The sequence below is a fragment of the Ovis canadensis genome, chromosome 19 (genome assembly GCF_042477335.2).
Source record: "Ovis canadensis isolate MfBH-ARS-UI-01 breed Bighorn chromosome 19, ARS-UI_OviCan_v2, whole genome shotgun sequence".
Lineage (NCBI taxonomy): Eukaryota > Metazoa > Chordata > Mammalia > Artiodactyla > Bovidae > Ovis > Ovis canadensis.
In genome coordinates, this window is record NC_091263.1 from 70,851,166 (window position 1) to 70,864,385 (window position 13,220).

At 42.6% G+C, this 13,220-nt stretch overlaps 2 protein-coding genes across 12 annotated transcripts in view; one reads left to right on the forward strand and one right to left on the reverse strand.

Annotated features, from left to right (window-relative positions):
- IFT122 (intraflagellar transport 122) overlaps positions 1–1,728 on the reverse strand; it is a 65,932-nt gene extending 64,204 nt beyond the window's left edge. For both annotated transcript variants that reach the window (XM_069560971.1, XM_069560972.1), the window contains exon 1: positions 1,550–1,728. In XM_069560971.1, coding sequence (XP_069417072.1) covers positions 1,550–1,590 — 41 coding nt within the window. In that variant the 5' untranslated portion in view covers positions 1,591–1,728. The remainder of the gene's footprint in view (positions 1–1,549) is intronic.
- Positions 1,729–1,766: 38 nt separating this feature from the next.
- On the forward strand, positions 1,767–12,984 carry MBD4 (methyl-CpG binding domain 4, DNA glycosylase). 10 transcript variants are annotated; one of them, XR_011250952.1, is made up of 8 exons: positions 1,767–2,117; positions 3,640–3,870; positions 4,286–5,088; positions 7,493–7,567; positions 7,645–7,779; positions 8,803–8,952; positions 9,380–9,535; positions 10,777–11,103. XR_011250952.1 is itself a non-coding variant. In XM_069562081.1 (8 exons), the coding sequence occupies exons 1-8, from the start codon at positions 2,029–2,031 to the stop codon at positions 12,046–12,048; spliced, it is 1,641 nt and encodes a 546-aa protein (XP_069418182.1). In that variant the 5' UTR covers positions 1,767–2,028; the 3' UTR covers positions 12,049–12,984. The 10 variants fall into 10 exon arrangements, 9 of the variants coding, with proteins under 9 accessions (XP_069418182.1, XP_069418183.1, XP_069418180.1 ...); XM_069562081.1 differs by lacking the exon at positions 10,777–11,103 and adding an exon at positions 12,034–12,984 and having other exon boundaries at positions 9,432–9,574; XM_069562082.1 differs by lacking the exon at positions 10,777–11,103 and adding an exon at positions 12,034–12,984 and having other exon boundaries at positions 9,432–9,535.
- Positions 12,985–13,220: the final 236 nt, after the last annotated feature.

Below are 13,220 nucleotides of genomic sequence, written 5' to 3' on the forward strand. Positions count from 1 at the left end.
GAAGACATCTCTAGTCTTTCCCATTCTATTGTTTTCCTCTATTTCTTTGCACTGATCACTGAGGAAGGCTTTCTTATCTCTCTGTGCTATTTTTTGGAACACTGCATTCAAATGGGTATATCTTTCCTTTTCTCCTTTGCCTTTAGCTTCTCTTCTTTTCTCAGCTATTTGTAAGGCCTCCTCAGACAACCATTCTGCCTTTTTGCATTTCTTTTTCTTGGGGATGGTCTTGATCACTGCCTCCTGTCCAATGTCATGAACCTTCATCCATTGTTCTTCAGCCACTCTATCAGATCTAATCCCGTGAATCTCTTTGTCACCGCCACTGTATAACAGTAAGGGATTTGACTTAGGTCATACCTGAATGGTCTAGTGGTTTTTCCCTACTTTCTTCAATTTCAGTCTTAATTTGGCAATAAGGAGTTCATGATCTGAGTCACAGTCAGCTTCCGGTCTTGTTTTTGCTGATTATATAGAGCTTCTACATCTTTGGTCACAAAGAATATAATCAATCTGATTTTGGTATTGACCATCTGGTGATGTCCATGTGTAGAGTCTTCTCTTGTGTTGTTGGAAGAGGGAGTTTGTTATAACCAGTGCATTCTCTTGGCAAAACTCTGTTATCCTTTGACCTGCTTCGTTTTGTACTCCAAGGCCAAATTTGCCTGTTACTCCAGGTATCTCTTCACTTCCTACTTTTGCATTCCAGTCCCCTGTAAGGATATCTGTTTTGGGTATTAGTTCTAGAAGGTCTTGTAGGTCTTCATAGAACCACTCAATGATGGTTTAGGTGATAAAATAATGAATTTAGGTGATAAAAATGGAACAGAACATTAAACAATATTGAATCATAACGTGAGACAGTCATTCTCTCTCGAGACTTTCAAACCTTCTCACAAGACACAGGACAGTCTTGGTTTGATGCTATTCATCTCAAGCACCTCTCTGACCACACTTGCTAAATCTCCAGCTTTAAAGACAGTACCCTTGAGGCTCAAAGGTTCCCTAGCAACAGTATCTCGGTACAACTTGTTAACCTCCTTTTGTTTCTCCCTGCCTTAAATCCTACAGTTACCTTACATTTACAGCGATTGCTACCGGTTTTCATATACGGAGTAATAAGGGTTCCCTGTAGAATGTAAAATCATATTTAAAGAAAAATAAGTCAGACAATTTTGAGAAAAAACAAACAAGACTATAGGCAACACGTGGATGTGGCAAAAAGTTGTCAAGTTGGGAAAACACCGAGGAGCCCAGGATGGATTTTTGAGTAAGGCAACAAGATCAGATTGTGAGGACGTGTGAAGCCGCCTCCAAAGACCGCTACCTCATACGTGGTACATCCCCTCGCTCCCACTCCAGGCCTCAGTTTCTCCATCTGCAAAGGGGTGGGAGGGCGACCTTGGAGTCGCCTAGACCCGGGACTCAGTGCCCTCAGCCCAGGCCGCAGGCCCGTTGCCGTTGGCAACCACCGGGATACACGCCAAGGCGCCCGCCATCCCTGCTTGCCCTCGGCCTCCCGCTCCTCCCGGACAGCCCCGCTCCTCACCACTGTTCGACTTTATCTCTCCACGTCAACACGGCCCTCATCGCGGCTTCCCTGAAGCCTCGGGCCCCTCCTCCCCGCCTCAGCAACAGGCCTCACTCAGCCAGCCACTTTGTCTACCTGCGTTACCCCTGGCAACGCACATGCGCAGTGAGCTGCGCGCGCGACAGCGTTTCGAGTGCGCATGTCTTAAAGGGCTGGAACGGTGGAATGGGAACCTAGCGGCGCCCGCGATTGGTCGGAACGGTGCGTCTTCCTTGACGAAGGATTTGATTGGCTGAGCCGCGGAAATGGCTGCGGTCGAGGGGGCGGCCGGAAAGCTGCTGAGGAATCGGACAGACTTTCACTGCACTCATCTGTTGATTCCAGCCTAGCGCCCCGAACTGAAGAAAATTTCACCTCTTACTCCGCTGCACACCCAGAGCGACGCCCCCTCTCGGCCTGTTGCTGCCGCCGGAGCCCACTTGAAGGGCACGTCTGGGATGGAGAGTCCGAGCCTGGGGGACTGCGGAGCTGCCCCCTCGGTCGTCGACCGTGAGCGCCTAGTCCCAGACCGGCTGTGTGACCTCCGGCAAGTCATTGTCCCCTTTCGGGCCTCAGCTTCACCAACCTGTATAACAAGTGTTGGTTGTGGGGGGTGGGGAGTAGAAAGTGGGTGGGCCTTTCTCAGCTAGGGTGGATGGAGCCTTGGAGGCCGCCAGGGTTAATTCCTGCAAGCAGAGGCTGGACGAGGTTGCTGGGAGGTTTTCTGGTGCAAGGAGATGACTGCCTGGGAGTCAGTCATCTGACTGGAGGATCATCAGTCATCTTGGAGGATCTGAGAAAGACCTTGGAGGAGATGTCGTGTTAAGCAGCCAGCAGCGCCCGAGAAATGGGTACTGTGAGAAAGTAACACAGGAAGCTGCTGTCATTGAGTCCTTGTGTATGCGCGGGATGGGGCTAAGATGACTTACGTACTCCCCCCTTCAAAAAATAAATGTAATCTTCAGAACTACCTTAAAACAGATATCACCTCCTTTTTACAGGTGGATAAACAGACTTTGAGAGGTTGAGTAACTTGCTCTTGGATCACACAGATAGTAAATGAAAGAGCTGGGATTTGACTACATTTGGTTGATTTTAAAGTTTGTGCTGTTTTCACCAGAATTCAGTTTCCTTATCACCAAAGCTGTGAAGGGTAAAATTTGTCAAGATCCACCCCGAATCCCGCAAATTATTTAACCCCTAACTGCATCAGAAGACCTTGATTCTAATTCTAGTTAATCACTGATTCGTGCTTAGTTTCCCTGTTTGTAGAAAGGAAGTTGGTTAGACAGACTCTCTAGACATTCATCCAACTTTGAAAATGTATGATTGAGTGATTAGGATACCCTCTACTGAAGTTTTTCAACAGTAGTACAGGGACAGAAGTATTAGACCAAGATTTAAGTATACGTGGCTTCTGGAATCATTTCTGCAAGTAACAATCTTCCTGTCACTCAGTTTTATCAATAAAATGAGAGGAATCCTTATCCTACCTACCTTCACAAGGTTATCAGATCAAGAATGAATGAGAATTTGAAAATTCTGTATCAGAAGTTCTTTACCTTTTTGAGGGCTACAACTTCTGGTGAAAGTAATAGATACTTTCCCACCACCCCCAAAATGCACATATATTACAATTTTTACCTCACTTATTTGGGGGGGAGGGTGAAAGAAGTATCTCAATAACTCCTTTAAGTGTTTCTGTGTATCCCCAGGTTAAAAACTTGGCTCTTTGTTCATATGTTTCATTTTATGCCAGGTATCACCAGAAACCTCTATAACGGTGCTATTCAATGATTAACAAAAAAATTTTTTTTCTAGCAAATTGCTTGAGTTTTTCATTGTGAAAAGATGTCAAGCCCTTTTTAACCCATATTGGAGGACAGGAAGGTGTTGAAAAATAGGAAGATGCTCTCATAGCATGACTGATCCATACTGACTCTAACCTCTCCCATAGTCCAGGTAGTTCCTTCTCTGTCACTGGCTGAAACTGAATACAGAATCAAATTAATTTTTTTTTTCAAATTAATTTTAAATGAGCTAATCACTTGGACTTTGGTTTTTTTCAGGGAGGAAGATGTTGCTCTGGGGTCAGAAACAGTGGGAGAGGATGAAAAGCAAATGGTGATGAAAAGCAGCAGTGAATGTAATCTCCCGCTACAAGAGCCTATTGCTTCTGCTCAGTCTGGCAGGAACGCAATGACAGAGTGCCGAAAGTCTGTACCGTGTGGATGGGAAAGAGTTGTGAAGCAAAGGGTATCTGGGAAAACAGCAGGCAAATACGACGTATATTTCATCAGGTGAGCATGCAGGGTTGTAAAGACAGTACAGCCAAATAATTTTGTCCAGACAGATGGTAGGAAAGCATAGCAGAAATTTTGACTTTTTTCTGTCTTTACCATAAAACCATCATGGATTCTGATCCTTCATTGTCACTGCTTAGTTATATCAGGTGAGCTGGGGACAAATACTTAACATTTTCTCTGACTGCGAATGGCTACTGGGAAGACTGGTTGGGTTATATTTGTAAAATTGTGTTATATTATCAAAAAGGAAGCTATTTAAAAGCACCATTTTAGCAGTTTTTTATTTTAAATAGCAATGTCCATGGCAAAATTTGGAGGTTATTAATAAAACATCTGAAACGTGACGCAGTTCTTTTTAAAAGTCACTTTTATTTACTAGCAGTAAGTGTCCTTTAATATCATTTTCTAGCCCACAGGGACAGAAGTTCAGATCCAGAGTTTCACTTGTTAATTATCTTCACCAAAGTGGAGAGACTTCTCTTAAGCCAGAAGACTTTGATTTCAGTGTACGTCCCAAAGGGAGCATCAAGTCAGGATGTAAAGGCCGAAACACAGCAGCTCTGACATTCCAACTGCAACACCAAAGTAACAGTTCAAACTTGAACCTCAGGACACGGAGCAGGTGGAAAAAAGATGTGTTTCCCCTGCCAAGTGCTTGTTTGGAATTGCAGGTTAGCGGAGAACTACCTAACTTGAAAGAAGATGAGGGTGTTCATGATATTGCCTCCAGAAAGGTTAGAAAGTCCAAAAGAAAGGTGACTGTTTTGAAAGAGATTCAAACTAAGAAAACAAAAATAGGGCGCCGCAAGGGTCTTCCCGATCCTGTCCAAAGTGATAGAGCATCTCAGAGTGCACCTGTTGCACAGGAAAGTCACCTTGAGGGAACTTGCTGCATCTCTGATGCCAGAGCCCGCGACCAGGCCCTCGGTGTGACCACTGAAGAGGAGAGGCTTGGTAAAAAAAAATCGTCATGTTTGGGACCAGATGTTGAACAGATCCCTTCTGGCATCGTAAGCAAATTATGTTCGGCCAAAGAAGCGGAACCCAACAATCAGTGTGAGGACACCTTTTTAGAATCTGAGGAAACAAGAACCAAAGTAGAAGCTGCAGAGAGGAAGGAGTGTTTGCATATGGACATTTCAGAAGGTGGCTCTGAAACAGACGACAGCTCACAAACAGAGAAAAACCCTACGTCTGCGAAAGTATCTCAAGGTATTCAATGCACTTAAGTGCTGTTAAAGGCGCGATGAGTTTGCACTTCCTCCCTGTAGCCAGTTAGGATGTGGGAACAGAATGAAGTTCTTGAGCCCTGTTATGAGATACATCCTACCAGTTGGTCCTAGTGCTTTGTCTAACTGATGTTTAAGCCCTTAGGCATGGCAGAGAAGGAATCGGTAGGCTGCCACTCTGATGCCCCCAGCAGAGGATAATTGTGCCACAGACAGTTGCTACCGTGGCTCCCGGTACACCTGGGACTCCTATCAGCAGTGCTCTCCCTTCTTCCCTTTTGTCCAGTAATCTTATAACTTTAGAGCGGAAGAAAAGGCTGCTCTTGTGAGGTTTGAGGAAGACTCCTTTTATATGTAAACTGTTTGAGATTAGCCAGTATCTTCTCTTTGCACCCTTGTTACTTATATTACTGATATGTGACTTCCAGTTTAATTTTGCATGTATCACAATCATTTTTATTTTCTGTTGGAATGCTACTCTAAACTGCTTTAGAGCTCTAAATAATTCAAAACTAATCACATAGTTCATCTATTATTTGTAATATGCTCTTAATACAGAGTTCAGGGCTTAGCAGTTTTGCCTTTATGATACTTCAGTGAATAGGAGATGAAAAGGAGACCTTTGAGCAGCCTCTGTTAGTTATTCATTATGCCATTATGATATAATGAATAACTGCTTTAAAGAAGAATAGTAATTTTACTTGAAGTCCTATGGGGAGACAGCGTGGACAGACCCGTAGAGCAGGAGGTTAGACTTGGTTCCCTCTCTTGGTCCCCCTCATGGTTTTATTATGTCTTTGCTGTGCCTGGAATTTCTCTGCCTTAAATGGAAGATGACCACATACACCTAGGAACTGCATAAAAATTCTTCAGATCTGTCCTTTAAAGACCTTGAGCTTCCTAAAGTCTTGAAGTTTATGTAGATTTATTGCTAGTACAATGAGCAAATAAAATACTGAAAACATCCTTTAGTGACTAAAATAGAAGTATTCTTTTCATTGCATGCATAAAGTCTATCCTTAACATGAGATGATACGGTTACTATAGGTAATAATAGGTGTCTGATGGAGTAGTAAAGACTTGCCCATTGTCTTAGTTATAAACTGCCAAGTGAACTGAACTTAGTCTCCTATTAATAAGAAGGCTTAGACAGCGTATACTTACAGGAATCTGCACAAGAAATTAGCAAGTAGGTAGTAAGAGCAGTTTCTGTTGTAATTCTTTTTACTTTCCACTGGGCTTTGCGTATTCAAACTAGAATAGCAAAAAACCCCAGACTGATTACCTAGAGACATGGATACGTATCCCAATCTATAGTCAGTTTCGCTGTTGTTCGGATAGTTGCTTAATTTCTAAGCCTTAAGAGTCTTCATCTGTAAAATAACAAGCGGTAACCCTCACTAGTCCTGTTTTTCCCATCATGAGTGTTGTAAAATGGGAAGTGAAAAAGATGGCTTCATGCTAGACAAACACAAGGTATTATTAACTGACATGCAAATTTAGAGGGTATGGCTCTAGTGAGTATTAAATGTGATGATTTTAGAAACTTGAGAGGCCTAATAATGGTGGTTAAAGAGTCTTTGTTAAATTGAACATCCCAGTAGGTGTGGCCTCCGGTGTTGTAAGGTCCAAATCTTTGGGTTTTTCTGCAGGTTTTGTTTTACCTGTATCCTTTTTTGCTGTTTTTCTGATAAAAGTATTCACTGCAGAATATTTGAAAAATACAGAAAATTACAAGAAAAGTTAACAACAACCATTGTATCATTTTGGTTTATTTCCTTCTAATCAGTATCATATTTTTCTTTTTTTTTTAAATTGGGATCATGTGTTGAGTATTGCTTTTTTCACTTAAAAATTAATGACATGGGAAAAAATTCATGATCCAGTCTTAAAATATTTTAATGACCACATTGTACAAATGTCATAATTTAAAATATTCAATATTATTTCCAGTTTCTGAAAATAATGAACTCTGAACATAAATCAAAGAGAACTAGTAGAGTGGTTAAAGGCATGGACTCAGGAGCCAGGTTGCCTGGATTAGAATTTTAGCTCTAACCACTAATTAAATAGAACAAAGAAGTATAGCTAGTAAGAAAGAAAAAAAAAGAATTGCAGCTCTGACACTTACTAGCTGTGTGACTTTGGGCAAGTTACCTAGCTTCTCTGTTCCTCAATTTCCCTATCTTCAAAGTAGAGATAAAATAGTACCTGCCTAGCTCCTAGGTCATTAGTAAGGTTAAATTGGTTAATTTTTGTGAAGCTTAGAGTAGCACCTGGGGCATTCTAAACACTTTTTAGTAGTAGTGGACTGTTATTTGCAGTCCTGAATATTTCTGTAGACTGAACCATGGATTCTATAAACAATGTTCACACTTCCTTTTCAGAAGACACCGTCCCAGGAACACAAATAGAAAAAAGGAAAACAAGCCTGTATTTTTCCAGCAAATACAACAAAGAAGGTATGCCTTTTCCCATCAGAAAGCCAGACTTTAAATCTGCGTCAGGTGTTCAGCTCTGATACAGTGTGTCTGTTTAGCTCTTAGCCCCCCACGACGCAAGGCCTTTAAGAAGTGGACACCTCCACGGTCACCTTTTAATCTCGTCCAGGAAACTCTTTTTCATGATCCGTGGAAGCTCCTCATTGCAACTATATTTCTCAATCGGACCTCAGGTTTGGGATTCTTTTCATCTTTGTCTTGGTAGAGACTCTGTGTTGAGGCGAATTGTTTAGGAGGCCTGGCCTCAGGTTTGATTTTGACCTCGGTTCAGTCACTTAGTTGTGTCCGACGCTTTGACCTCAGGTGAGGCCTTCTTTTAATCTTCAAATTTTTCACCTATGAGAAAGTTAGACTAGATAACTTCTAGCAGCTTTTTTTTTAAATAATTAAACATTTATTTTTAATTAATGGATAATTGCTTTCCAATAGTATATCTGTGTCTCTCTTACCAGCCTTTTTTTGCATTAAGGAGCAAATTGTCATTTATTTTCTGCTTCCAAATTATTTTTGGTCATCAGTGAAAATCAGTTACTTGACATTCCTCATGTCTCTGTCATGTAGAAATGCAGTTCTTTTTCACTGGATGCTTTCTTTAATGTCATTGGCATCTTTGTGTTCTGTACGCTTTTACACCAGTTATCTGATGATCTGATTATTTAAACACTGACATCATGCAAGGCCAGATTTCAGCGTAATCTGGACACTAACCAAATAGGTTAATGATGTTAGGTTTCAACCCTGAAAATGGTTCCTGTTTATTTAGGTAATGTCTTCTTGTGCACGCTAGATCGCTCAGTCGTGTCCGACTCTTTGCAACCCCATAAACAATAGCCTGCCAGGCTCCTCTGCCCATGGGATTCTCCAGGCAAGAATATTGGAATGGGTTGTCATTCGTTTCTCCAGGGGATCTTCCCGACCCAGGGGTCAAACCCAGGTCTCCCACATTGCAGGCAGATTCTTTACCATCTGAGCCACCAGGGCAAGTTTCATATAGAGAGTTTTTTGTTTTTTGTTTTCATTCTTTCTTTCTTGTCAAACCACCGATTAGAAGACGTTGGTTTCCCAGATGGCTCAGTGGAGATGCAAGAAACACTTTTCACCTCAGTTTCATTTGAGATTTGTAGATAAGGAAGTACCTGCACCTGAAATCAACCCATCCGGAGGCATGTAATCGCATCCTTATTTTTACTTCCCAGGCAAAATGGCCATCCCTGTGCTCTGGCAGTTTCTGGAGAAGTACCCTTCTGCTGAGGCTGCAAGGACCGCAGACTGGAGAGATGTTTCAGAACTTCTTAAACCTCTTGGTCTCTACGATCTTCGAGCGAAAACCATTATCAAGTTCTCTGGTAACTTTACCCATACACCCAAAAGAGAAAACATAAAAATGTGCCTATTTAAGAGAGAGGCGCACCTTTAAATTTCAGTGTCCTCAATTGCGACATAAATAGAGATCTTTCAGCCCAAGCTCTGAAGGCATTTGAAAATCGTCCACTTGCCCCAAACCACGGTATCTCACTGACCCAGGAGATAAATCTTTGCCCAGCACTGGGTCAGGCTGTGTGAGCAGGATTAGGGGAAGAAGGCAGTGAAGCAGAAAGCCCAGCTGACCTCTGGGATGTTACCTCTGTACACTTAGCCCAGCTCAAGACAATAAGATGAGTTCGTGATAACACGAGCGGAGCCAACAGGACTTGTGCTGCAGGAATTCAGAAGGAAGCAGTCACCACTGAGGCTGTTAGGAGACATGCTTTCCCGTCCCTTTCTCCTTTTTAGGGAAAGGATTTTTCTAGAGGCTGACCTGATGTGTGGGGTGTTGTATTCTCAGATGAATATCTGACGAAACAGTGGAGGTACCCGATCGAGCTTCACGGGATTGGCAAATACGGCAATGACTCATACCGAATTTTTTGCGTCAATGAGTGGAAGCAGGTGAGGCCCAGCTCCAGCGCGTTCTGTCTCTGGGGCAAAGTAAGTTCACCGCGGTGGTTCAGACGATTTCTTGGACCTAACTCGCTATTACGATCACAACCAATTTCACTGCAAGCTGGAGGGGTAGTGGAGGCTTGGGGTTTATTGATGGCAGGAGAGGATCTAGAGGTTTTCCCGAGTTGATGAAGACTCCCTGGCCTCGGAGTGACCCCATCGGTGTGCCTCTTCTGGGCCTGTTCCTGTCGTTCCCATTCACATACCGTCTCTAGGCCCGATGTGGTTTTCCTCGTGTCATAGCCGTACTCGCCTTCACAAGCCCACCCCTGGAGAGCAGACAGGTGTGGGATTAGGTGGTCTCAGTTTGTATGGTCAATGGTTCCTTCGTCAGCTGCCCATTCTGTCGAGCATGCCCAGCCTGCAGGCATCCGGGAGGCATCCTGGCCACTGGTAGGCACTGCCTTAGAGCCTGGCACACTGCCCCCTCAGTCTGTGACTTGCCCTGAAGCATTTAGCTGCTCAGTCTAGCCAAACCTAACCCTGCCTTACCAGGTATTGTGACCTGAGCAGGTTGTTTAAAACTCTCAGGGTCTATAACCTTCTTCTGGAAAAACAGCCTATTGATATTTGACTCACGTTATCACCACCTCACACACTGAGTCCTGGGGAAGATCAGTTCCAAACTGGAAAGTATCTTGTAAACTGTGAAGGATTCCTTTGATGTAAGGTGTAATTCTAAACATTCGTGAATCCCGTTAGGTTACAGATTATTATAATTTGTCTGGTATATTATCATAAGGTACTGTTCTCCCACCTTTTTTTATCTTTTTAAATAATTTTAATTTATTTTACTTATTTTTGGCTGCACTGAGTCTTCACTGCCTTGTGTGGTCTTTCTCTGGTTGTGGTGAATGGGTGCTAGTCTTCATTGGGGTATATGGGCTTCTCGTTCCACTGACCTCTCTTGTTGCGGTGCCTTCTCTTGTTACATAGCACAGGCTCTAGGGTGCCTGGACATCAGTAGTTGTGGTGCGTGGGTTTAGTTGCTCTGCATGTGGGATCTTCCCAGACCAGGGATCAAACCTATGTCCCCTTCATTGGTAGGTAGATTCTTATCCACTGTGCCACCAGGGAAAATACACCCCCACCACCACCACCACTATATCTTTAAAAAGCCAATTTAATAAATGCATTTCTGACAAACTTACATAAGGCACCTGTCTCCTGTGCTGTATTTCTTCCAGGTACACCCTGAAGACCATAAGTTAAATAAATATCATGACTGGCTTTGGGAAAACCACGAGAAATTAAGTCTATCTTAAAAACTCTTTGAAGTTTTCAGACTTGTGTTTTATACATCGCTTTGCATTTCGATTCTTCAGGGCTCCGTTAAGCACAACCACCTTTCCAGGTGTATAGATTTTAATCTGCCCAACGACTGCCAACCTACTGTGTGTTTTCTTAATGTGTGTGCCACTGGTAGATCTTTGCTACTGAATGTGCTGGACCATGTTTTAAGAGTTTTTTGATCTAAGAAAAAATAAATTGTTATTTGACAACAGTCCTAAAAATGTAAATGTATATGACTTTGCAATAATGAAATGTGATTTGAAGTTGGGAAAAACTCTTCCTAGTTACCGACAATATGAAGCAAATTTCTATCAACCCTGTTTGAGGGAAGATTAGACTTTTTGCTCTCTTTCTGTAGAAAATGATACCATTGCTGTTTAGTTGCTAAGTTGTGTCCAACTCTGTGCAACCCTGTCTGACTGTAGGTCACCAGGCTCCTCTGTCCATGGAGATTCTCCAGGCAGGAACACTGCAGTGGGTTGCCATTTCCTCCTTTAGGGGATCTTCCTGACCCAGGGAGTGAACCTGTGTCTCCTGCATTGGTAGGTGGTTTCTCTACCACTGAGCCACTAGGGAAGCCCTATTAATAAAAATATTTTTATTAAAAAACACCTGTGAGAGGAAAAAAAAAACAAAACACCTGTGAGGGTGATCTGGCTGTGTCATCTGTCACCCCATTGACTGCCGGGGTTGATTTGACTGGTTGATTGGCTAGGCGAGCTGCATATTCAGCTGAAGAGGACAACCTTCCCCAATTGAGGAGGACCGTTCTTTGATCAAGGATATATGAGTACTTGCACTCCCCTGCTAGGACCTCCAAACAAGCTCTCAAGGTCCATTTGTAGGAGAACATAAGTGTATTCAAGCTTCCAAGACTCCAGACTCATCCAAAAAAAAAACCAAAACGCTAACTGCCAAGGAAAAGTAAGATTATTTTGTCATCGTGTGTGTGTGTGTGTGTGTGTGTGTGTGTTTATAGGCCCTTTCCTTCTATTTTTTTTTTTTTTCCCTGTACCAGGTCTTAGTTGCAGTATGAAGGATCTAGTTGCCCAACCAGGAATCGAACCCAGGCTCCCTTCATTGGGAGCACAGAGTCTTACCCACCGGGGAAGTCCCTGTCATGTTCTTAAGGACTCTCTGTTGACTTTTAGGAATTGGAGATTTGACCCCGGCATCCATTTGATAACCTAGTGTGAATACCTGCCTGCAGTTATGTTTCCAAGTCTTGCCTTCTGACTCATGCGTTCACTGTGATCCCCATGTGAAAACTCAAGCATTTACCCATCTCATCTTCCAGCTGGAGGACAGGACCTTTTTAGTTTTATGCCATTTTTAATAGAGGTATTATCATGGTATAACCCAAATACTAAAACATTTACTTTAGAAGGAACTCATAAATGAAAATCTAAGTTATCAAGCCTCCGTTGTCAATCATTTTAAGACGAGAGGGTAACAGGCAGGGAGGCCAGGGGCTTCCAAACAGGAAATAGGCTGCAAGTATCAGACACTTTTTCTCTCTCAAGTGGCAGGAGGAAACAAGTGCTAAGATTATTTCCCCTTCTCTATATGAATTTAAAAAGAGGTTTATCTTAAAATTATGTGTTGCCATCATGACACCTGGTTCCACCTGAACTTAGCTTTTCTGAAATGCATTTTGCTTGAGCTAACCAGTGCATTTTTCTTATGGAAATATTTGTCTTAAGCTATGTTAATATACTATGTATTTACCCTGGATTCCACCTAAAGGCTCAGAACCAACTTGACAAACCAGTATGTTATACATTGTTCTCCTGATCTATGTTAATGAAACTGTATATTTGCTTGAAAATCTGCCTTTCTTCAAGATTCATGTCAATGGTTTTATGGCCTGAGATGACTCACCTGGTGCCAAAGTTATCTCAAAATACATGTTGTGGGTGAGGGCCCTGGTGCCATTCTCTGAGTTTGAGACATTCCCTTTTCTCTAATTAGCAAACTGCTAGTAGCTATATAACATCCAGCTAAAGACTAGCAGAGGGGCACTCTTTCTGCCCCCTTCTGATGTCTATGTCAGAAGCTTTCTCTATCTCTTTTGTAGTTTAATAAACCTTTATTACACAAAAGCTCTGAGTGATCAAGCCTCATCACTGGCCCCGGATTGAATTCTCCAGAGGCCAAGAATCCCGGCATCTTAACGTGGTTCAGCAACAACCTTCTAAAGGCATAATTTGCAAATTAAGCTGATTGAATAAATGAAAAATAAATTGTTAGGAAAACTGCTTTTGTTGTAGGGTAGAGCGTGAGCAGAACAAGAAGACGCTGCTGCAGAGTACTGGTTGTTTCCACTTCAGTGAATGAG

What these genes read in the sequence shown, in the direction of transcription:
- MBD4 (XM_069562078.1), top strand. Translation starts at nt 2,029, where the DNA reads ATGGAGAGTCCGAGCCTGGGGGACTGCGGAGCTGCCCCCTCGGTCGTC. An exon ending in GTCTGCGAAAGTATCTCAAG is followed by an intron (nt 5,089 to 7,492) that starts GTATTCAATGCA and finishes CTTCCTTTTCAG; the next exon opens with AAGACACCGTCCCAGGAACA. An exon ending in CAGCAAATACAACAAAGAAG is followed by an intron (nt 7,568 to 7,644) that starts GTATGCCTTTTC and finishes GTGTCTGTTTAG; the next exon opens with CTCTTAGCCCCCCACGACGC.